General features: G+C 36.6%; 1 protein-coding gene across 2 annotated transcripts; it reads left to right on the forward strand.

The window, feature by feature from the left end:
- Nucleotides 1-23,932, forward strand: hspa4l (heat shock protein 4 like). Of its 2 annotated transcripts, none has more exons than XM_026285529.1 (19): nucleotides 1-411; nucleotides 1,966-2,023; nucleotides 2,129-2,269; nucleotides 2,503-2,625; nucleotides 2,717-2,816; nucleotides 6,172-6,305; nucleotides 6,414-6,658; nucleotides 6,933-7,009; nucleotides 7,104-7,255; nucleotides 8,254-8,360; nucleotides 9,595-9,728; nucleotides 11,961-12,157; nucleotides 13,319-13,396; nucleotides 13,505-13,639; nucleotides 14,724-14,849; nucleotides 15,054-15,161; nucleotides 18,730-18,849; nucleotides 22,092-22,253; nucleotides 23,088-23,932. In XM_026285529.1, the coding sequence occupies exons 1-19, from the start codon at nucleotides 305-307 to the stop codon at nucleotides 23,262-23,264; spliced, it is 2,481 nt and encodes an 826-aa protein (XP_026141314.1). In that variant the 5' UTR covers nucleotides 1-304; the 3' UTR covers nucleotides 23,265-23,932. The 2 variants fall into 2 exon arrangements, with proteins under 2 accessions (XP_026141314.1, XP_026141313.1); XM_026285528.1 differs by having other exon boundaries at nucleotides 3-411; nucleotides 22,089-22,253.
- The last annotated feature ends 655 nt before the right edge of the window (nucleotides 23,933-24,587 follow it).

A 24,587-nucleotide genomic window follows, 5' to 3' on the forward strand; every position in this document is an offset into this window, starting at 1 on the left:
ATCGAACTGCTGGTTAGCTTCCAGTAGCCAATCAGAACCGTCCGTGGGCGGGGCTTGCCTGATTCCTAGTCGTTTGACGAATGCGCAGGTTTACCCATATTACCGGTTGACAATATCAGCAGAGGCTGCAAGGATGCAGTAGAAGCGTTCTCTGCAAGGATTAGAAAGGAAGAATTATCTATAAAAAGCCCGACTCTTCTAGCGCACTCAGGCACAACTGTAGAATAGGGGTGTTGTGTTCTCACCCAGCTGCACTGTTAAAACTGGACCGGAGGTGTTAAGAATAAAGAAATAAGGACTGAACATGTCTGTGGTGGGGATTGATGTGGGTTTCCAGAACTGTTACATCGCTGTTGCCAGGAGCGGCGGCATTGAAACCATTGCAAACGAATACAGTGACAGATGCACTCCGTGAGTATAGCATTACCATCCCTGTAAAATGATGCTGTGTGTTGTTACGCAACGTTTGCTGTTGCCTAGCTGGCCATGTTCCCGATCCAGTGCATTTTGCTCCTGCGACTTTGTCCGACAGATGCATCTCAATGCATCTCCATTTTGCATGAAATCCCGAGCGTTAACCAAGTGCTATCAGTTCAACCGCTGTAACTTACGAGTCTTATCAGTGTCTGCTACGCCCTGAAACGTGTCTGAGAGGATTGCTAAAGTAGGCTGTTTTGTGCTTTTATTTAATCATATTATCTGATTATCACCAAAACGCCAATGTCCTTATTTGATAATAAAGTGAACATGAGACGCACGGCGTAATTCCCAGCTGTCCTTCACACATCCAGTCGCTTGTGGAGTGGATTAGAATGAATGACTGTGTGTGTTCACTGCACGTGAACGATATGATCTGACACCATTCATGGGGTGAATCCACGAGACTGTGGATGCAGTAGAAGCAGGTTGCTCGGTCGACAAATCCACACTCTCGCGTTTGGGCGCGGCAGCACATAAAAAAATAAAAAAATGATGTAAAACTAGATATTTTGTTGGACATGTTGCACGGACAATTGGTCTGAGAGGAAATCAGAACTGAGCTGTTGTAGGGGGTCACTGCGGTGCTCACTCAAATCGAATTATGTTGCTAGCGCATCCTCAGTTTCTCCTGCAGCACTAGTTACAGACCACACTATCCTTGAAATATAATGGACACAACACGTCCTACAACTTTACCTGCCATCGGTTTTAATATAGCAACATTTACACTGAAATTAATCAGAGGTGATGACTGTTTTTTTTTTACACAAATGTAGTTTTCATGTAATTTTCTTAGAATTTTATCAAACTTAAGACATTATACGACGACTAAAACCATTTGGCAGATGCTTTTATCCAAGTACAGGTTTTCAAAACTGCATGTCTTTCTTCCGAGGAACACAAAAGAAGATATTTTGAAGAATATTTATAACCAACTGGTTTTGGCCACCATTGACTTCACTTTTAAAAAATTTCTCAAATGATCCTTTATGTTCCACATAAGAAAGAAATTTGTACGTTTTAAAAAGACGAGGGTGATTAAATGGTGGCTGAATTATATTTTAAGATCTTTTTTTAAAATGTATTTTACCTGTTGGAAGTTAAACGAGTCCACAATTGTAAAGGAAATGTTTGGGACAGCTGAATCCAAATGAATCCAAACGAGTTTAATATTTTAATTTTCATAATTCTAGTGGTTATAAAATGCAGCAGTTGCTTTGCTGCCTCTTATATGAAATTATATTGAAGGCCTCTAGTTGCTAGCTGTCTTGATATGCATTTTCAAACCTCAAAAGCTCATTTCACACCACTACATGTTATGCGAGTCAGAAAAGACTTGTGATAAGGACTAGTGAAGACGCTGTCCAAGGTGCTGATCCACACCCTGCACATCTATGTTCTATAATGCATCATTTTGGAAATAAAATATGGAGCATGTCGTCACAATGTGTCGTACATTTATGAACATGTCATCTTTTCCAACAGAGCATGCATTTCTCTGGCCTCAAAAAATCGGACCATTGGCAATGCTGCTAAAAGTCAGGTACGAAATGCAGCTCATTTCATGCTCTCTAATTTATCAACATTTTAATTGTTTGCTAATCATAGAACTAGGTGGGATATTAACCAATAAACATGCTCCCTACAGATCATAACTAACTTTAAAAACACAGTTCACGGCTTTAAGAAGTTTCATGGTCGGGCGTTCGATGACCAATTTGTTCAAGGGGAAAAGTCCAAGTTGCCTTACAACCTTCACAAACTGGACAATGGCAGCACTGGAATAAAGGTGATATACTGTGTTTTGCCATCACTTTGAAAATTGCTTTGCTATTGTAGATCACAGTGCCAAAATGTACATTGTTCTGGACAGAAAACATGCAAAACATGCATAGACAGAACGTGAATAGTTGTGTGCATATTAAATGATTCAGGAATACAGTGTTCTCAAGAACAATGCAAAAAGCAATGTTGTTAAACTACTTGAATGTTGGAGATTGTGTTACATTTTCATGGTCACAGGTTCGTTATCTGGACGAGGATAAGGTGTTTACCATCGAGCAGATGACTGCCATGTTGCTCACCAAGCTGAAAGAAACTTCTGAGCACGCCTTGAAGAAGCCCGTGGTGGACTGTGTGATATCTGTGAGTGCTTCTAAATCATTGAACCTAGTGTATTTCCAGTAGTGCTCTTGACATGGCTGTCATCTCTTTGACTTCTTTGGCTTTTCTCCAGGTCCCCAGCTTCTTTACGGATGTAGAAAGGAGATCTCTGATGGATGCAACTCAGATTGCTGGGCTGAACTGCTTGAGGCTGATTAATGACACAACAGCAGGTCAGCAAAATTAAGCTGTTGATTTTGTATTTTTATGTTGTCATTATCTAACCTAACAGAAAAAAGATAACCTAAAAATGGTAGCACCCAAATGATCTGGTTTTATAAAATATATTATTTAACATCCATGAGTCAACCTAAATTGATTTATACCAACACAACTGATGTTTATGCATTAATCAGGAAAAAATAACTATTTAGAGGGATGTTATTTCTTTAGTAGAAAGAAGATTTTAGCTCAAACTGTGGTCCTTGGTGATTCTTAAATGTCAAATGGCTACCATCACGTGAGAGTCAAAAAACAACAACAACATAATAGGGCTGGGATAAACTATTATTTTTTAAACGATTAATCTAGCGATTATTTTTTCGATGCATCGATTAATCTAACGATTAATTTTTCAGACCGATTCGATTTCGATTATCTTCCCATTAATTGACTACTAACAATTTATACATGTTGATTTACATATCTGAATGAAAAAAAACATGAATTCCTTAACATTGCAATATATGTTTATTGCTCTTAAAATTACAAAATAAAAGACTGACTAAGAATGCATTACTTTGCAATTGTATAGAGATAGCATTCAATAAAACCTTGAAGCCTTGAAAACACATAGCTTACTGAAACAAGCTTACTGAACACATAGGGCCTAGCTTACTGAAAAAAAGTTCTTCTTTCAGATGAAAATAACAACAACTTGATGTCTAGCATTCAATAAAAAAGGTCACCCAAAATACTTGTTTAGAGCAATTGAAAGAATACAGTAACCAATGTAAACTTGAGGGCTTTAAGCTAATACAGAGAGTGCTTTTCCAAAAAAAAAAAAAAAACATAAAAATAAATTAACAGTGGGAGCCAGCAGCCTGTCATGGAGAAAAAAAAAATCCATATATATATATATATATATATATATATATATTGCATATTCAGCACACATAAACTAAACTTTTTGTTACGTTTAAATAAAAACAGGTCGACGAATCGATGCGCATATCATCGATGACCTCGACGCATTGTCCCAGCCCTACAACATATACATCAAACATAAAATGAATACCTTTAGCTTGTGATGATATATTATGGTCTAATGAAGCAAAATGATCAGTGTGTTCAAGAAACACAACATAATTACTTATGTTACAAAAATATGGTTTGTAAAAAAATCTTTTGAACTGGTTCTAGCAGAATAAGTTTGTCACATCAGACTTTTTGAATGCAGCATAGAGCTAAAAGTTACTCAATCAATACTCACTTTCCAATATTTTCCATAATGAGCCAAAATACCAAAATAATATGGTCCTATGATGCTGGTTTTTGCCAACTTGTTCAGTGCTTCAGTTCCTCCAACAGTAATGGCACTGAGGAAACTGAGGAGAGTTGGGCCCAAGACCAGCTGCTTACGAGCAAGTGTGAACCGAGAGCTTAAATGAAGGGGTGAAATTAAAGTTTTCATGGTTTCTCTTGGGTTATGTAAATAGGTGAGCAGAGGGTGAGTTAATTAACAACAAACATTCATTTTCAGGTGAACTATCCCTTTAGGGTAACAAAAGTGAGGTACCAGTTTTTACAGTTTGCATGTTGTTGAAAAACTAACTACACAAATCAAATTTTTAACTACATAAAATGTAAAATAAAAGCTGCATGACTATTATGGAGATTTACTGTAAAAGTTGATTATTGTACATGTGTTAGGGGTTTTAACATGATATTAACTCTTAATGACTAAATAAAATAGATACACATTATATATAATAGTTATACATACTCTCTCTCTCTCTCTCTCTCTCTCTCTTGTTATTGCTGTCATGGCAATAATTAGCCCTTCTTAGGTTGCCAATCCCCTGATCTAGCTGAATGTGTGAGGGTGTTGCAGAAGCAGAATTAATGTGTGATGACTGACAAAAACATGATTCATGAATCAAGTGATAACAGTTTCTTTCCCTTGTGTAATGATGTTTTCTTAGTCATTTTGAGCATCTTCGACAGAGTGACTGTTTGCAGTAATAATGCTGTTGGCCAGTGCAACTAAACAGTTGTTTGTATTATGCACAAGTCCTTTTAATAACTGTATAGAGTGTTTTTTACTTCTAACTTCAGCCATCCTGTCATAAAATAATTTCAAGCAGGATATAAGCGACTACGGAAAATAAGTAATCATAAATAGGCTATTTAATGTTCATAATAACTCAGTAATTTGAAACCAGCCAAAGTTGGTAAGGAATAATGTATCAGCTGGTGATTATCATAAAAAAAGTAAAATATTATCATAAAAAGGAATAAATAAAAATTGTGGCCACAAATTCTTAATCAAAGAATCATGTCGTGCCCAAATGGACTGTGTTCCAGTAGCGAAGTCAGAAAACCAAGATGGATATGTCCATTGTTAGCAATACCAGTCCATTAAGAATACCGTATTTTCCAGACTATAAGTCGCACTTTTTCATAGTTTGGCTGGTCCTGCGACTTATAGTCAGGTGCGACTTATTTATCAAAATTAATTTGACATGAACCAAGAGAAATGAACCAATAAAAAACATTACCGTCTACAGCCGCCAGAGTGCGCTCTATGCTGCTCAGTGCTCCTGTAGTCCACCACTGAAAAACATAGAGCGCCCTCTCGTGGCTGGAGACGGTAATGTTCTCTTGGATCTTGGTTGTAAATAAATGCGACTTACAGTCCAGTGCGACTTATATATGCTTTTTTCCTCATCCTGACGTATTTTTGGACTGATGCGACTTATACTCAGGTGCGACTTATAGTCTGAAAAATATGTTACATAAAAAGTAGTATTTTGTACATATAGAGTACATATTGAGAAACCGTCTAACTTAAGTGTTAATAAACAACATGTTGATGCCATGAACAGACACTTTGATTCTGAATTTGGAGTTGATGAAGATTCTGAGTCGGAACTCTTGGCTTGGGAGGGTGTTCCATTTAAAAAAGTTCCTACGAGGTTTAATTAATTCACTTGTTGAAATTTAACCAAAAGCCACTTAACCACAGCAATTTAACCAAAAAGTTAATGAATTATAACAAAGTGACCAGTAGTTCTATTTTGTTCCCTTGTTTTGGTTAAATCATGTCCCCTCATTGTAAGTGTTAAATCGTGGCGACGTTGTGCTAATTAGTTCCCTGTTTTTGTTTTTGTTTTACTGTGACCACGTGAAGACCTTTATTTGGCTTCTATTGATGCTAATAGTACAATAGACGTATAGAATGGTAGTTTAAAATGTTAATTGGATATTTTGACGAATTAATTTTTGAGTACTCTCACCTCTGTCTATTATTCCACAAGTCCACAAGGCCTTTTCACACGCTGTTATTTTTTGTTATTCTTGTTGCAGTGGCCTTGGCCTACGGCATCTATAAACAGGACTTGCCAAACCCCGAGGAGAAACCCCGTAATGTTGTGTTTGTTGACATTGGGCACTCATCTTATCAAGTCTCTGTTGCTTCCTTTAACAAGGGAAAATTGAAGGTCTGTGTTGTTCATATCTTTTCATGGGAGATGTTTACTTCAAAGAATTATGTTTAATCCTTCACAGAGCTGTTATCAAAGGTATTATAAAACCCTTCTTTCTTTCAGGTGTTGGCCACAGCATTTGACCCATATTTGGGTGGACGCAACTTTGATGAAATGCTTGTGGAATATTTCTGCGAAGACTTCAAAAACCGTTTCAAACTCAATGTTAAAGACAACCCAAGGGCTCTTCTAAGACTCTATCAGGAGTGTGAGAAACTGAAGAAGCTCATGAGTGCAAACTCTTCGGATCTCCCTCTCAACATCGAGTGCTTCATGAATGACATTGATGTCCATGGGAAAATGAACAGGTAGTTCAATTATTTTGTTTTAGTTTTTAGTTTTTATGGTTTCCTCCAAAATTAGCATAGGGTTTAGACTACTGAAGTACTTTTACCTCAACGTTCACATAACCTCTTTCGTAAATACTAGAATTGTTACTGGCTGTTATAAGTAGGTGCAAAGTATTGGGAAATTAAATATGTGCAAATGAAGCATTTCAGGCTTAATAGAAAATAGTTGGATTGATGGTTTGAGCAAAAAAAAACATGTCATTGTGATTGGTGTCATTGTGATTGGACACAGGGCTCAGTTTGAAGAGATGTGTGCTCATCTCTTGATGAGGGTGGAGGCGCCTCTCAAATCGGCCATGGAACAATCAAGTAAGCAGCAGCCGATGGCCCAGTTCACCAATGATTCAGTCACCACAGATGTACGATCTAAATCCATTGCTAATTTGCATTCGTCCTGGTACAGAGCTTAGCAGAGACGAGATCTATGCCATTGAGGTGGTGGGCGGAGCCACCAGAATCCCGATCATAAAGGAGAGAATCTCAAAGTTCTTCGGGAAAGACATCAGCACCACACTGAACGCAGACGAGGCTGTTGCACGCGGATGTGCCTTACAGGTAAAACAGACTCTTAAAGGTGACATATCGTGAAAATCTGACCTTTTCAGTGCTATAATCGGGTCCACAGTCCATCCACCAACCCAGAAAACTTGAAAAAGAACAACCCAGTAATTTGTTTTTGGTAAACCTTTCTCTGCAAACTCAGATTTCGCTCCCCCCGTGATGTAGAAAGGAGGAGGGGAGCACCAGTTCATTTTAGGGCTGGGCGATATGATGTTATAATCGTATATCAACGGTGTCTCATAAGTATCACAATGTGGATGTCAGCAGTCAGGTAACAGATGATTATCAACATTATCAGGTGACAAAACAAAAATTTAAAAAACGAAATTCATTTCAAACACAAATTTGTAAAGAACAAAGGAGGTGGAGGTGGGGCTTAGGTAGACGATATTATCGGTTATCGCGATATTTTTAAAGGCGATTATCGATAAGATATTTTTGACATATCGCCCAGCCCTAGTTCATTTGCATTTAAAGAGACATGCATGAAAACTGTGTTCTGCTTCCATTCAAAATAGGAATTTTCGAAATAACATATAGCAATAACAATATAACAAATGATCTGTGGGGTATTTTGAGCTGAAATTAGGACACCTGAGACCCATTTTATGTTACATATTGTTAAAAGGGGCATAATAGGTCTCTTTTGAAGATATATAATTCATAAATCCCTATCAAAAAAGACCATAATCTGAACAAATCAATCAAAAACACTTAAAATGGCCTTGATAACGGGCATTATAGATGTCAGCACAGAAACAGCAGAGGTGTGAGAGTGTGATACAGAACAGTTGAACAATACTTGTGCCAGTTCCCCGGGGAGTCTGAGGAGTCTGTGGGAGAGGTGTAGAAACAAGATGAAATCTGTGTGATGCATGCTTGGATTGCCATGCAATGCTGTCTCTGATTCCATACACTAATACCCTATTCAGCTAAAACTGCATTTGTTTGTATGTCATAAATGTAATTTTTTTCTGTGTGTGTGTGGTTAGTGTGCAATCCTGTCTCCAGCCTTCAAAGTCAGAGAGTTCTCCATTACAGACGCTGTTCCCTTCCCGATTACGCTTCGCTGGAAGTCTCTGACAGATGAAAGTGTCGGGTAAGAGCCTTCATATTCAAACCCTTATACTGTTTGAATCCAGCATATTGCGTTCCACTTTTTCTTTTTACAAAGTGATTATTTGTTGTGGTCACAATGCAAAGCATAACTTAAAATACAGGATTTTAACAAACCACCAGCCTCAAGAATCAGCGAATAACTCAATGAATGATGCATCCAATCATGCGGCTTATTACATTTCTTTGCAATCACAATTTGATTTGCGTCTGGTGGGCCATAAAAAGACTTACATGGCAGAAGGGACCCAAGCTATCTAGGCATGAGAAAATAATACAGGCCAACAGACAAACACCTAGCAACCAACCATATCATCGTAGCAGATGCATATTAAAATATGCTGAAAACCACTGGAAAGCAGCCACGCACTATAGCAATGAAACAATTCAGTAGTGTGGCAGCATTACTTACATTTTAGTCAGGAAATTCAAAATATATAGTGTATTTATTTGCATATCTGGGGTAATGGGATCTTATATTATCTTAATAAAAACCTTAACTATAAATGTATCTATCTATTATTATTATTATTCTTTTTTGCAGTGATATGTATTATTTACACTGAAAAAAAATTGTAACCTACACATTTAAGTTAAAAAAACAAACAAAAATAAAATAAAAAAATAAAACATCATTACTTTTGCATCAGTGAATTAATACATTATTTTATACCATCAACATTTGTATGGGTAAAATCAGGCAGAAATAATGTATTGACAGTTGCAGGTTGCCACTTTGTACAGTGTAGTATTATAATGCTGTAATGCTTAATATTTGAAACACAATACATTCAATATTAAATTAAATGTTAAATTAAGGATTAATAATTTAATAAAAAAGATCATACAAATGAATGAAATAAAAATAAATAAATGAATGAATAAATGTATTTAGAATGTTTTATCAAGAATTTGAATGCCTTTAAAAGTTTTTTTTGAGCTAGAAAATGTTGAAAAAAATGAAACAAATAAGGAAAAAGGTAAATAATTGGTACATAATTTTTGATTGGTAATTGCTGCAACTTGCACAATGGGGTGATAGGTTGCTTGGGGGAGATATTTAAACTTGTCTGATTTAAGATTATGAGGGCACATGAATTATAAAAACAACAACAACAGAAAAAACATTGTTCATAAATATTCCACAAAAAGAAATACGAACTCTTATTTTTGATTCTATTGTGACTCTTAAAAATGAAAATCTTACTCGTCTTCAGGGAATGTGAGGTGTACAGTAAGAACCATGCAGCACCTTTCTCCAAAGCCATCACCTTCCACAAGAAGGAACCTTTTGACCTGGAAGCATTCTATAGTTCTCCACATGAGCTGCCCTATCCGGATAGCAGAATAGGTGGGTATTATTGTGTGACATCTTCAGTACCATGTTGATTACATTCTGTAATTGCATTCTTAAACCAGACTTTATTTAAACTTCTTTAGGAATCAGTGTGGAATGATTCATTAGCTCTAGCCTAATTTATGACCAAAATGAGAACTAATCACTCTGGTGCGAAGCATAGGGGACCCTTAAATAGTCGTTCATGGCCTCATTTGATTAACAATGCCCTCAGCATTGTGATTCATTGTGTCCGAGCACCTGTTATATCTTTAACACACTAACTGAAGTGGGTTAGTGTCAGGCCTAATCTCAGGGGAGTGTCACACAGGTGTCAAAATACACCTGCCAGCCAGGTAATTAGGATTGAGACATGACGTCCCCAAAGCTCTCATTCTCTTCACATCATACACCCTCTTCATTCTGAGTGTGTGAGGGCCTAATACACTCCCCATATGGCAGGGTCAGAAATGAACTTTTCCTTTATGGGGCAATATTTTCCCCAAACCTATTTCCATTTTTTTTAAGTAAAGGTGTTTGTTTATTTAGGAAATACATGTACAATAACAGATTTTTTTTTCTATAAAACATTTAATAACAATTTCTGTACAGGTTTTTACACTTTATTGAAATTAGGATATTTTACTTAATTTAATTTTTTTTTTTGGCAGCTGTAGCTACCAGTCATTTGACCATTTTGTATGACTTATATTATTCAGTTAAATATTATTAGTTATTAGGATTTTTTCGACAAATTTCCTTAATTTCCACATTTCACTTTAATCACTACAGTCATGATAGATTTAGTTTAATTGTGCAGGGACAATTTTTCGCCCCATATTGAATTTTGTGGGCATTTTTGTTAACATTTAACATTTTATCATTTAGCAGATGCTTTTATCCAAAGCAACTTACAAATGAGAATCAGACCAACCAGAGCAGAAAGAACAACAACATTATAAGTGCCATGACAAGTCTCAATTATTCTAGCACAGAACACGTAGCTATGTTTTTTGTTTTTCAAGAATAGAATAGAATAGAAAATAAAAGGTAAGTGCTAGTATTAGTTGGTCAAGTGCTGGCAAAAGAGATGTGTCTTTAGATATTTTTTGAAAATGAGTAAAGACTCGAATTAAGATTGGGAGGTTATTCCACCAGCTGGGCACAGTCCAGGAAAAGGTCCGTGAGAGTGATTTTAAACTTCTTTGGGATGGCATCACAAGGCGTCGTTCACTTGCAGAACGCAAGCTTCTGGAGGGCACATAAGATTGAGCTAGTGAGTTTAGGTATATTGGTGCAGTGCCAGTGGTTGTCTTGTAGACAAGCATCAGTACCTTGAATTTGATGCGAGCGGCTACTGGTAGCCAGTGTCACCTGAGGAGGAGAGGAGTAACGTGAGCTTTTTTTGGCTCATTGAAGACAACTCTCACTGCTGCATTCTGGATCAGTTGCAGAGGCTTGATAGTACACACTGGAAGACCCGCCAGGAGAGCATTACAATAGTCCAGTCTGGAGAGAACAAGAGCTTGGACAAGAAGTTGGGTGGCTTGCTCTGACAGGAAGGGTCTAATCGGCCTAATGTTGTATAAGGCAAATCTGCAGGTTGATGTAGCAATATGGTCTGTGAAGCTTAACTGATGATCAATCACAACTCGTAGGTTTCTTGCTGTCCTGGAAGGAGTTATGGTTGATGAGCCCAGCTGTATAGAGTTGTTGTGATGAAGCGATGGGTTAGCTGGAATCACCAGGAGTTCTGTCTTCATAAGGTTAAGCTGAAGGTGATGGTCATTCATCCAACTAGAAATGTCACTCAGACAGGCTGAAATGCGAGCAGCTACTATCGGATCATCTGATTGGAATGAGAAGTAGAGTTGAGTGTCATCAGCATAGAAGTGATAGGAAAAGCAGATGACAGATCCTAATGACGTCATGTAGATGGAGAAGAGAAGTGGTCCAAGTACTGAGCCTTGAGGAATCCCAGTAGCAAGAATTTGTGACTTAGAAACCTCCCCCCTCCAGGACACCCTGAAGGATCTACCTGAAAGGTAGGACTTCAACCACAGGGGTGCGTTTCTAGAGATGCCCATCTTTCTGAGGGTGGACAAGAATCTGGTGGTTAACTGTGTCAAAAGCAACAGGCAGATCATTTTGCTGCCATTTTTGCATGTGGCTCAATCAAAAGAAAGTTCTAAAAGTATTACTGTCTGATTCAGATTCTGATTAGCATGCTTTTCCTCTTTCGTTCAGGCCATTTCACCATACAGAATGTCATGCCACAGCCTGATGGGGACAGTTCAAAGGTCAAGGTGAAAGTGCGTGTGAACATGCACGGCATCTTTAGTGTATCCAGTGCCTCTCTTATAGAGAAACAGAAAGGAGAGGCAGAGGAGGTGCAGATGGACACAGAACCTACTGTACAGAATGAGGGCAGGCCTGAGGAACAGGTAGGAGACACTGATTGCCAAAATGTATTCATTCTTTAGATAAATAAGTTTAATTTAAAATGAATCTAATTCTGGGTTTGTGGAATTTTGCCGTTCCATTGATGATGAGACTGCCAAGACAAATATTTAAATGATTAGTTAATTTTGTCATCTTCTTGTTGTTCCAAACCTGAATGACTTTATTTGTTCTTGAAACATAAGTAGATACACAGGCACAGCATTAGGGTTCTAACCAGGAGAGTGTTTTTGCTCTTTGTCACTAATTTAAACTCACTGCGTTTGGCACTGAAAATGACACCTCTGTCCTAGAAGAGGAGGACTGTCATTCTTACTTTAGGGGTTACTTTATTTAGCTTACCAGGGTTCTGACATGCCATCAACAGCTGTAATTTGGCACAGCAGTTTTTAAACTAGGCCAAAATCTAAAATATCTTTGTATGCTGGAAGGTAAGTTACTGGTCGGGTACAATTATAACATCAGTCAATCATTACATACACTGTGCACTGTATTAAACTAATGCAAGATGTAACACATGTAGGCATAATATATATCTTTCTAAAAAGTAGACATTTTTCATTTGGATTTAATTTTTTTTATTTTTCATGAGAAGCCTAAAATCATTTTTCCCAAATAACTGATTGTGTATGTATTTAGAAAAGAATCTAGCATCCAAGCATCTAAGGCTCATTAAGGTTGCATTTATTTGATAAAAAGACTGTAAAAACAGTAATGTTGAGGAATGTTATTACAATTTAAAATAACTGTACAGATAATTATATAAAACTGTAAAATCTAATTTATTCCCTTGACGGCAAAGCTGAATTATTATTTATATAATGTTATTGTTATGGAAATAATTCTTATTCTGATTAAGTATAGAATACAATACAGATTATTGCTCAAGGCTACACAAACTAATGACACATAATACTTGAAGCCTAGGCTTTATTTGTTTGTTTTGTGAATGCGACAGAAGGATGCCTGTATTGCAGTGATTTCTATGGCTCTTAGCCTTAGCTGTTCAATGGTCCTTGTTTATGAAGAATATTTAAAACAAGCAAATACATTCAACACTTGTGAGCTTTTAAAAATGATTTTTTGTGGACAGTGAAGCTTGCAGGATCAGATCACTCATGTTGTCTTTACACTTTTGTTAATAGAATAAAATGCAGGTGGACCAGGAAGGCCAAGGAGAACAGCCCGCTGAAGAGGAACAGATGAATAACTCTGGTAGTAAGGTACAATTTTCCTTGACATATGTAAATTAGTTCTGTCTGTCTGTCTGTCTGTCTGTGTTTCTTGATAATTGTGTATATTATCTTTTCAATTTTCTTATTTTCTTAAAGGATGGTGATAAACAAGATCAAGGTGCCAGCAGTAGCAAAGCGAAGTCAAAAGTGAAGAGTGTTGATCTGCCAATTCTGGCCAAAACCACCAGACAGCTGGATAGAGATGTGCTCAACAAATTTGTTGAATATGAAGTAAGTCATAATTCACTTTCAGCCTGTCTCAGTTCCCTGGAGAACATGTAGAGTGTTAGTGTTAGTGGTTGCGATTAATTTTACTCAGCTCAGTTCAAGCAGCACTCTTTTCCCAACCAGTGCATTTTTAATTCTCATCTCAAATTGGTGCCCCATTTTTTACACTTTAAGCTGAATTAATTTTGTTTATATGTACTCACTATATCTGTCTCTTGGTAGCTACTGTTTATAACACTTGCCAGCTGAACCAACTGTATCTTGTACTGTGCATGTTGCTAAACTCATATGAGGGATTTAGCGTTTGCCCTAAATATACATGACAGAGCTTAATTCAGACCTCAGGGAAAAGATATTAGTAGATCATTTCGTCAGTGATGCGACAGCACTGCTCTAGGCATTAGAATCAAGTCCTACACTTACTAGTTCAGCTTTTAGCTTTTAAAAAACAAACGGTGTGTAATCTCACTCATTAAAAATCTTTAAACAAGGCTGAATTTTGTCGTTACAGCTTTATGCTATTGTATTTTTGTTAGTCAACAAAGAATCATGAATTGACAAAAATTTTTAATACTGTATGCTCTTTGTCTTTTTGTACACAATTCATCTGTGAAATATTATTACAACAAAGCCCACTTTCTAAAAATGTTCTCAAGACAGTGATGAAAGTGTAATCTCATAAATTACAGTTTTTTTTAAATATATACTTTTAAGATTTGCACATTCAATACAGTTCAGCACAGTTATTTTTCACAAGGGTATGTTTGATGTCTCATTTATAATCTGAAAATTAGGTTATAGTTTATTTGAATTACTATTATACTATTATTTGAATACTGTGTAATATTAGTTCAAATGTACTTACTGTAGAGTTTGGATTAAGGTTTGATTTAGGGTTAGTTGCATGTAATTATGCATAATTTACTGTTATTACTATAGTAAGTACATGTAATATGCAACAAAGACACTGTAAAATAAAGTGTGACCCTGCATAATTTTAGCGTTTGAGAAATGTTGTGACTTAATAGTGTAAAAAGCTACAATGATCCAGTTTGTAAATATATATTCACTGCATTCTCTCTTACAGAAAAAAATGATCATACAGGACAAACTGGAGAAGGAGAGAAACGATGCAAAAAATGCTGTGGAGGAGTATGTTTACGACCTGCGAGACAAACTGTGTGGCATCTATGAGAAATATGTCACTGAAGATGTGAGCAGAAAATCTCTTATGTTATGTGGAGCTGTTGTTCCCAGTCAAGACACTTGGGAACTTATGCTTTGTTTTGTGTATAATCTACCCCAGTTCTGCAATTCACAAAATCTCAAATCATTTTATACTTGGAACAGTACTTAGCTAACAAATTGAAGCTCAGGTGAGACTTACTATGCATGTGTTGATGTTCTTCCTTTGCAGGAAAGTAACCGACTCACTATAATGCTTGAGGACACGGAGAACTGGCTGTATGAAGAAGGAGAAGACCAGGAGAAAGAAATCTATCAGGACAAACTGTCTGAACTCAAAGTGAGTGATTTAGTGTTCGGGTCATGCATGTTTAAAACCTTTGAATGAATATGCACTTGTATCTTGAAAGTGCATCTTTAAAAACAGTACTTGCAGAAACGTATACTCCATATAAGTGTATGTAAAGAGAGTACGCTTCATGCTTAATCATCTTATACTACAATATATTTTCATTTATTTGCAATTAACATCCAGTGTATGAATATCTTACATTGGTTTTGCACTTAAGTATATTCCCTTAAAGGAACAGTTCACCCAAAAATGAAAATTCTGTAATAATTACTCACCCTCACGTTTTTCCAAACCCATAAGACCATTGTTCATCTAAGGAACACAAATGAAGATATTTTTGATAAAATCCGAGAGCTTTCTGACCCTGCATAGACAGAAATGGTCCATCCGCAGTCAAGGCAAGAAAGGTAATAAAAAATAGTCCATGTGACATCAGTGGTTGACTTTCATGAAGCTATGAGAATACTTTTTGTGTGCGAAGAAAACAAAAACAACGACTTCTCTTCCATGTTTGTCTTTTGCACACAAATACGTGGGACTGTCGTGAGCATGCATCAAAGATTGACACGGAAGAGAAGAAATTGTTGAATAAAGTCATTGTTTTTGTTTTCTTTGAGTACAAAAAGTATTCTTGTAGCTTCATAAAAATTAAGGTTGAACCAGACGTCACGTGGATTATTTTAACAGTGTCCTCCTTACTACCTTTCTGTGCCTTGCATGTGCTAGCTACATTACCTTCAAGTCAAGTCAAGTCACTTTATTTATATAGCGCTTTAAACAAAATATATTGCCTCAAAGCAACTGAACAACATTCATTAGGAAAACAGTGGGTCAATAATGCAAAATGATAGTTAAAGGCAGTTCATCCTTGAATTCAGTGGTCATCTCAGCTCAGTTTAAATAGTCTCTGTGCATTTATTTGCAATCAAGTCAATGATATCGCTGTAGATGAAGTGACCTCAACTAAGCAAGCCAGAGGCGATAGCTGCAAGGGAACGAAACTCCATCGGTGACAGAATGGAGAAAAAAACCTTGGGAGAAACCAGGCTCAGTTGGGGGGCCAGTTCTCCTATGACCAGACGAAACCAGTAGTTCAATTCCAGGCTGCAGCAAAGTCAGATTGTGCAGAAGAATCATTTGTACTGGATCCGGGTGACTGCAGTGACCCTCTGATCTGGAAACAGACTGGATCTGGTGGCCACGGTGACCTCGGAATAAGAGAGAAACAGACTAATATTAGCGTAGATGCCATTCTTCTAATGATGTAGCAAGTACATAGGGTGTTATGGGAAGGGTTCCCGGTTCCGGTTTACCTAATTAATGCAGCCTAAAAATCCTTTAACAGATTTGGATATTAAAAGCATATTAGTATGTTATTTGTAAGCCAGGTTAAAGAAATGGGTCTTTAATCTAGATTTAAACTGCAAGAGTGTGTCTGCCTCCCGAACAATGTTAGGTAGGTTATTCCAGAGTTTAGGCGCCAAATAGGAAAAGGATCTGCTGCCCGCAGTTGATTTTGATATTCTAGGTATTATCAAATTTCCTGAGTTCTGAGAACGTAGCAGACGTAGAGGATAATAATGTAAAAGGAGCTCATTCAAATACTCAGGTGCTAACACATTCAGGGCTTTATAAGTAATAAGCAATATTTTTAAATCTATACGATGTTTGATAGGGAGCCAGTGCAGTGTTGACGGGACCGAGCTAATATGGTCATACTTCCTGGTTCTAGTAAGAACTCTTGCTGCTGCATTTTGGACTAGCTGTAGTTTGTTTACCAAGCGTGCAGAACAACCACCCAATAAAGCATTACAATAGTCTAACCTTGAAGTCATAAATGCATGGATTAACATTTCTGCATTTGACATTGAGAGCATAGGCCGTAATTTAGATATATTTTTGAGATGGAAAAATGCAGTTTTACAAATGCTAGAAAGTGGCTTTCGAAGGAAAGATTGCGATCAAATAATACACCCAGGTTCCTAACTGACATGGAGAATTGACAGAGCAACCATCAATTCTTAGACAGTGTTCTAGGTTATTACATGCAGAGTTTTTAGGTCCTATAATTAACACCTCTGTTTTTTCAGAATTTAGCAGTAAGTAATTACTCGTCATACAGTTTTTTATATATCGACTATGCATTCCATTAGTTTTTCAAATTGGTGTGTTTCACCCGGCCTCAAAGAAATATAGAGCTGAGTATCATCAGCATAACAGTGAAGGCTAACACCATGTTTCCTGATGATATCTCCCAAGGGTAGCATATAAAGCGTGAAGAGTAGTGGCCCTAGAACTGAGCTTTGAGGTACTCCATACCGCACTTGTGATCAATATGATACGTCTTCATTTACTGCTACGAACTGATGGCGGTCATATAAATATGATTTAAACCATGCTAATGCACTTCCATTAATGCAAAAAAAGTGTTCAAGTCTATGCAAAAGAATGTTGTGTCAACACAATTGACTCAATTGTGTCAAACGCAGCACTAAGATCCAATAAAACTAAAAGAGAGATACAACCATGATCAGATGATAAGAGCAGGTCATTTATAACTCTAATAAGGAGAGCAGTCTCAGTACTATGATACCGTCTAATATGTATGGTCAGAATGCTCTTGAAATTCTTCAAAAATATCTTAATTTGTTTTCCAAAGAAGAATGAAGGAATTGCAGATATCGAACGACATGAGGGCGAGTGATTATTAATGACAGAATTTTTGGTTGAACAATCCTTTTAAATTACACTAGTCTTGAAAAAAGTACCGCATTTTCCGGACTATAAGTCGCACTTTTTTCAGAGTTTGGCTGGCCCTGCGACTTATAGTCAGGTGCGACTTATTTATCAAAATTAATTTGACATGAACCAAGAGAAATTAACCAAGAGAAAAATATTACCGTCTTCAGCCACGAGAGGGCGCTCTATGCTGCTCAGTGCTCTTGTAGTCTACACAGAAAACAGAGTGCCCTCTTGCGGCTGGAGACGGTAATGTTTTCTCTTGATTCTTGGGTCTAAATAAATGTGACTTATAGTCCAGTGCGACATATATATATATGATTATATTTTGGACTGATGCGACTTATATTCAGGTGCGACTTATAGTCCGAAAAATACGGTAGACTGTAATAAGACTGATTATTCCCTTGAAATTGTAATTAAATTGTGATTAAATATGATTATCACTATTTATATTAAAATAAGGAATTATGTTTTGAATGTTTTTTATGCCATTGATTGATGTCAACTATACATTGCTTTGGGGTTCTTTATTAACATAAGAATTTAAAAATATGCATGGTATTATAATGTTATACTAAAACTAAAATTAAACCAATGGTAAAAAGTCCCTTAAACTGTATAAAGAAAAAAATCTTAAGCTTGCAAAATAATGCCACTAGACTTTTTCTTGAAATTGCTTCTAATTGTGTCACCTATAATTGTAATTACTATAGAAATTCAAATTAAAAGTTATTTAAAAGTATGCTAAAGTGTGTGAAAAACTAATTTGCATGAAATATGTTTTACAGCAGGGTGTTGTCTTTGTCTTTTGTAGAAGTTTGGTGAGCCTATTGAAGAGCGGTACAGAGAGCATGAGGGTCGACCCAGAGCATTTGATGAGCTAGGCAAGAAAATTCAGCTGTTTATGAAGGCGGTGGATGTCTATAAACAGAAGGTAAGCTGCAGTGCTTGATGGCACAGTTGATATTAATGTAGCGTTTTGATATTGAATAGTTCTCTTAATAGAAAATATTTTTGCGACCTAAAAGCACAGTTCTTGCCTTTTGTGGTTTTATTTGGGATTACTTCTTTGCACAGATCTTCTGGCCTACTTACTTTGATAGCGTACACTTTTACACACCATCTACAAGTTATTTAATGTCTCCCACTATTTTCGGGGTAAAACATTCACTTTAAAAAAAGATGTTTCGAGTGTTTGCATTTGTATAAAAATTCACAGAAATCAGTTCTGGCAAGAAGTCTTACATCAAATTTCCACTGAGGTCGGCTCCTAAAAGGAGGTAAAAAAGAAATATCTAACATATGTGGGGCATGATCGGAAATAACAATGGCTGAGTAATCTGAAGAAATAACTGAAGAAAGTAGGGCTTTGTCAAGAAAGAAGTAATCGATCCGTGAGTAAACATGGTGCACGCTAGAGAAAAATGAAAATACTTTATCAGAAGGATGGAAAAAGCGCCAGGGGTCTACACAGCCTATTTGGTTTGTCAGTGAAATTAAAGACCTGGACATAGTGGAAGATGATGTAGATTTAGTCACAGATTTATCCAGATTATTATCGATAACACAGTTGAGGTCCCCTCCAAAAATAAGGTGATGAGTATCAAGATTTGGGATTTTCGAGAAAAGCATGGACATAAAAGTAGGGTTGTCCCAATTAGGGGCATATACATTTACTAAAACTACAGGGGTATGAAAAAGAACACCACTGACAATTACAAAGCGTCCTTCAGGATCTGAGATTACTTGCTTTGCTAGGAACATGACTCTTTTATGTATCAAAATTGCAGTACCTCTGGATTTACTATTAAAACTAGAGTGATACACTTGACCAATCCATTGTTTACGCAACCTGATGTGATCACCCATCCGCAAATGCGTCTCCTGGAGAAACATAATATCAGAGGACAGTGTTTTTAGATGTGAAAAAACTCTGGAACGTTTAATTTGGCCACCTAACCCACGTACATTCCATGTAATGAGTCTAATATTGTGCCCAACCCCTCCCCCCTTTGAGTTAACAGGGGGCTTATTCATAAAACTGCAAAGGAGAACATAATGAACTAAATTGGCGGAAAAATAAAAACAACAATGTTATTTTAACATCAAGCCGGTTAACATGTGTGAAAAACAAAATTAAAAACCAAATAAGACACAAGAATCCTCCATCAAACACAACCCCAGAACATGCCGAGAACATAGAGAACAAAAACACAAATATTTTCAAAAACAACAAAAGAAAAACCCTTCTGATACTCGTCCACTTAGACATGGCGAGTCGCCAGAAAAAACTTTATCTCAACCGATTAAGTAGTGGAGTTGACTCCGACAAACTTAAAGAATTTAACACCAATAAGACAAGCTCTCCTGATAAGGAAAAGACAGGATGCAGTTCAGCAAATGTGCAAAACGAGTACACAAGTTGAAGCAAGTAACTATAAGTCTGGCAAGAAAGAGGTGAGTCGAGCAAAAACCTGAACACTAAATTAGTCTGAGTGAATATTGAAAGACTATATGACTTTCAAGCACACACACACACAAAAAAAAAAAAAAAAAAAAAAAATATATATATATTTTTTTAATTACACAAAAAAACAAACAAACAAAAAAAACATTGAAATTGAAATATATAAAAAAAATGAAATTAGATATATTAATCAATAAATGGGAGAGAAAAAAAAATGTGTTATACATTATCACAAATTAAATGATGTGTGTATATATTAATCAGTAGAACGAAAGAGGAAGAAGAAAAAAAATTACATTTACATCTGTACATTAAGTGTTCAGAGCATAAAGCATCTACTCACGGGTATATATAAAAGAAAAGAAAAAAAAAAAAAAAAAAAGAGGCAGGAGTCTCTCCTTATCTTCAACGCTGCCCATAAAGTTACTCAGTAAAGTTTTGATGGTAGAATTTTTCTGCAGCATCAGGAGAGTCGAAGTAGAACTCCGAGCCGTTGTATGACACACGAAGTCTAGCTGGGTAGAGCATGCCAAAACGAACACCGCGTTTGTAAAACAGGCCCTTGACATTGTTGAACGAAGCTCTCCTATTAGCCACCGAAGCACAGAAGTCCTCGTAAAATTTGATCCTATGACCCTTGAATGTAATTTCTTTGGAGGATTTCGCCCATTTGAGCACGGCCTCCTTCTCAATGTAACGGTGAAATCTCACTATAATCGGACGGGAATTTTGACCTTGGCGGGGTTTGGGTCTCAGACTCCGATGGGCTCTGTCCAGCTCCGGAGGTGCGGGAAGGCCATCGCCGACAACCTCGGTGAATAAATCTGTCATAAACTGCCTGACATCCTTTCCCTCGATATCCTCCGGAAGACCAACCAGCCGAATATTTTGCCGTTTGGACCGCGAGACGAGATCTTCCACGTTAGCTCTTAAAGCGACGTTCTCCTCCGTTGCCAACACCAACTTCGACTGAAGTGTAGAGACCTCCTGCTCGAGATGAGTAATCCTGTCGCTGTGATCGGATAAACTAGTTTCCATATCAGTGATGGTAGTCGCCTGAGTCGCCAAGGTAGACCCAATAGAGGCAATGGACGAATGAATGGACTCAAGCGACGAATTCAGCAGCGCGGTAAGTTCGCCAGTCATGTTTCTCCTCAGTTTGTCAAGTTCGCTCACCAGCGTGTCAGTTGTTAGCGGGTTTGTAGCGTCGTCCGACATCTTGCCGCTTTCTTGCCCAGGATGAGGGCCTTTGCTTTGAGGGTTGTTTTTACCGCCAGCTCGTGTACCTTTACTCATTAGGAACAAGTAACCAAGACCAAAAGTCACGCGAGGAAAACGAACCAGCCCCCAATATAGTGTTATGAAAAATAATTGTGAATTTTAAGTCGGAGCTCTTCCACTACGCGTCTCTCCACTACATGGCAAAACCGGAAGCCCGTGTTTGCATTTGTATCAGTTTCTTTGGTCATTTATGTTGTTATTACAAGGTGACATCTTTGTCAGATTAATTGTGTTTGTAAAAGCAATATTTAGCATTGTTCAGACTGGCTTATTTCTTCTTAAGGACATTTTACATTTATTAGAATTGATCATATCTTAATGAACGTCATTGATATTGATGCACTTAAAGATAATATCATGTTTAGCACTGAGAATGATTTTCCTGAAATGAATGGGAGCTGAGATGCTTTAAATGGTTTGACCAGCAGGACGAGCGCTACCAGCACTTGAGCGCTGAGGAGATGGGTGTTGTTGAGAAGAGTGTGAGGGAAGCTTTAGGGTGGATGAATGCAAAGATGAACGCCCAGAGCAAACTCCGAGTCGCTCAAGACCCAGCAGTCCAAGTAGCAGAGATCATTCAGAAGATTCAGGTTTGTGCACTTTTACAGTAAAACTACAGTCAAGCTGCATGTCACAATTACATCCGTCATTAGAATGATCACACCAGGTGTTTTTAAATAAATAATGAGTAAGAGTGGATCTCACGAAATCTAGTCCAAGCTACATTTTTTAAAAAGGACATTATGCTTTGCATGAAGAAAAAGCTAGCATTTAAACATTTTCAACATTCCTTTATTGTTATTATCACTGATGATTATGTGTTTTTGCCATTGTTCTGAATCATGACAGAAAGTTTAATATGATTTTATTACAAAATTGCAATAATTAAATTAATTTAAACATTTACAGTATATATTTTGTCATGAGATATTTAACATTATGGCAATGAAAATGTGTGGGGAAACTGTTTTATTTTTACTTTTACTTTATTTTTCCTAATATGTGTTAATAATTTTGCATTAAAGCAATGAGAATAAGATTTTTTCATTTTAATAAAAACATTTTGGGGAATTTTTTTTGTTTGTTTGGTTAAATTTGCATGAAATATTGCTTATTACTTATATCCTTAAGATATCAGTACGTTATTGACAGACAGTTATATGTTTTAATATAATTAAATAAAATATTTGTTGTATATTTATTTTGCATTAAAGTATTTTGCATTAAAGTAATGAGAATAATTGAAAAATAATATTTTGCATTAAAGTAATGAGAAAAATATTATTTTTTTTTACATTATTGTAATGACAATATGCTATGACAATATGTTACTGGCTGACAGCACACTTCTGCATCATTTAATAAAAAGTGATTTACCGTATACTGTATAAACATGAATGCATCTGTTTTGTGTTGAAATGCAGGAATTAGAGGATGTTTGCAATCCTGTCCTCAATCGACCCAAACCCAGAACTGAGGAGCCCATAGAAGAGGGAGACCAAAACAACGGGGCACACAATGGCCCCGCAGCACAGCAAGGTGCCGACAGCAAAGGCAACCAGCAGACCAAGCCTCCGTCTGGAGAGATGGAGGTGGACTGAGCTCTTCTACACTCAACCAACCATCCGTTCTGCTGCCATTCTCACTTAAGCCACAATTAAACCTTGTCGACTCACACTGAACCAGTAGCTGGAACCATTCTCTCTGTGTCCACCACTCAGTTGGCTGTATTTGTGCATCTGTTTGTTGAAGTCTGCTCCTCTGTTGGTTTTCTCTTGTACCTAGTAAAGGACTGGATCAGGCTGTCCTTCGAATGTTACTGCTGTATTGGAAATGCAGTCCGCGATTGGACGACCACGATAGGATCATATAGAATAGACGTAGTTCATGACAATAGATTCTTAACAAAAAGCTGTCCCTAGAACAATGTGATGCATTCTGGGAGACCCGAACTTATGGGAACAACAAGCAAATATGTATGCAATACATATAAATATATGGTTTATATTTGTATTTAATATATACATTTCCAAAGGATGTGTTGTCTAGAGCCTGTAAATATTATTTTAGTAATTTGAATTGATGGGTGCTTAGATATAGGGACACGGTCCTGTTGTTGACATCGCAATGCTTTCAGCTCCGAAGTGTCATATGAAAGTAGAATGTACTGAGCCGGTCATTAAATTTTTTTTCCCAGTTTTCATGCAGTCTCATAACAAGTCTTGAGGTTTGATGATCACAAATAATAAAACATGCCTTTATGACTGAATGTGTTTGTTGTTTACACATTTAAATTATTATGCCAGTGCCAGAAATTTGATTTGATGTAAGTCTATAGTCACAAAATCTATACAAGAACATGAGGCTTGTAGAAGTTTTTATATGACCTTTTTTTTTGTTATTTAAATTGGATTTATTTTGTAAATATGGTGCAATTTTTCATAAAAATACATTAATTTAAGTAATCAATAAGTCACAAGACATTTTTTTATTGATGCGCCACAACAATTAAACACAAGACTGGGATAAGTGCAGTGGAACTGGAGGGGGTTCTGAGTTCATGTAAAGCTAATATTAATATATTAAAATGTAAAATAGATTCTTATACATAAATAAATAATTTTACATATCCGGAAAAAAAAGAAAAAGAAAAAAGGACTTAATAAAAAGGCCAACAATACATTATATGGGTCAAAATGAATGATTTTTTCTTTTATGCTGAAAATCATTAGGATAATAAGCAAAGATCATGTTCCATTAAGATATTTTGTATATTTCTCACCGTAAATATATTAAAACTTGATTTTTGATAAGTAAGATGCTTTGCTAAGAACTTCATATTTAGATTTTTTGGCACCCTCAGATTCCAGATTTTCAAATAGTTGCATCTCTGCCAAATATTGTCAGATCCTAATAAAGCTTAT

Source organism: Carassius auratus, chromosome 17 (genome assembly GCF_003368295.1).
Source record: "Carassius auratus strain Wakin chromosome 17, ASM336829v1, whole genome shotgun sequence".
Lineage (NCBI taxonomy): Eukaryota > Metazoa > Chordata > Actinopteri > Cypriniformes > Cyprinidae > Carassius > Carassius auratus.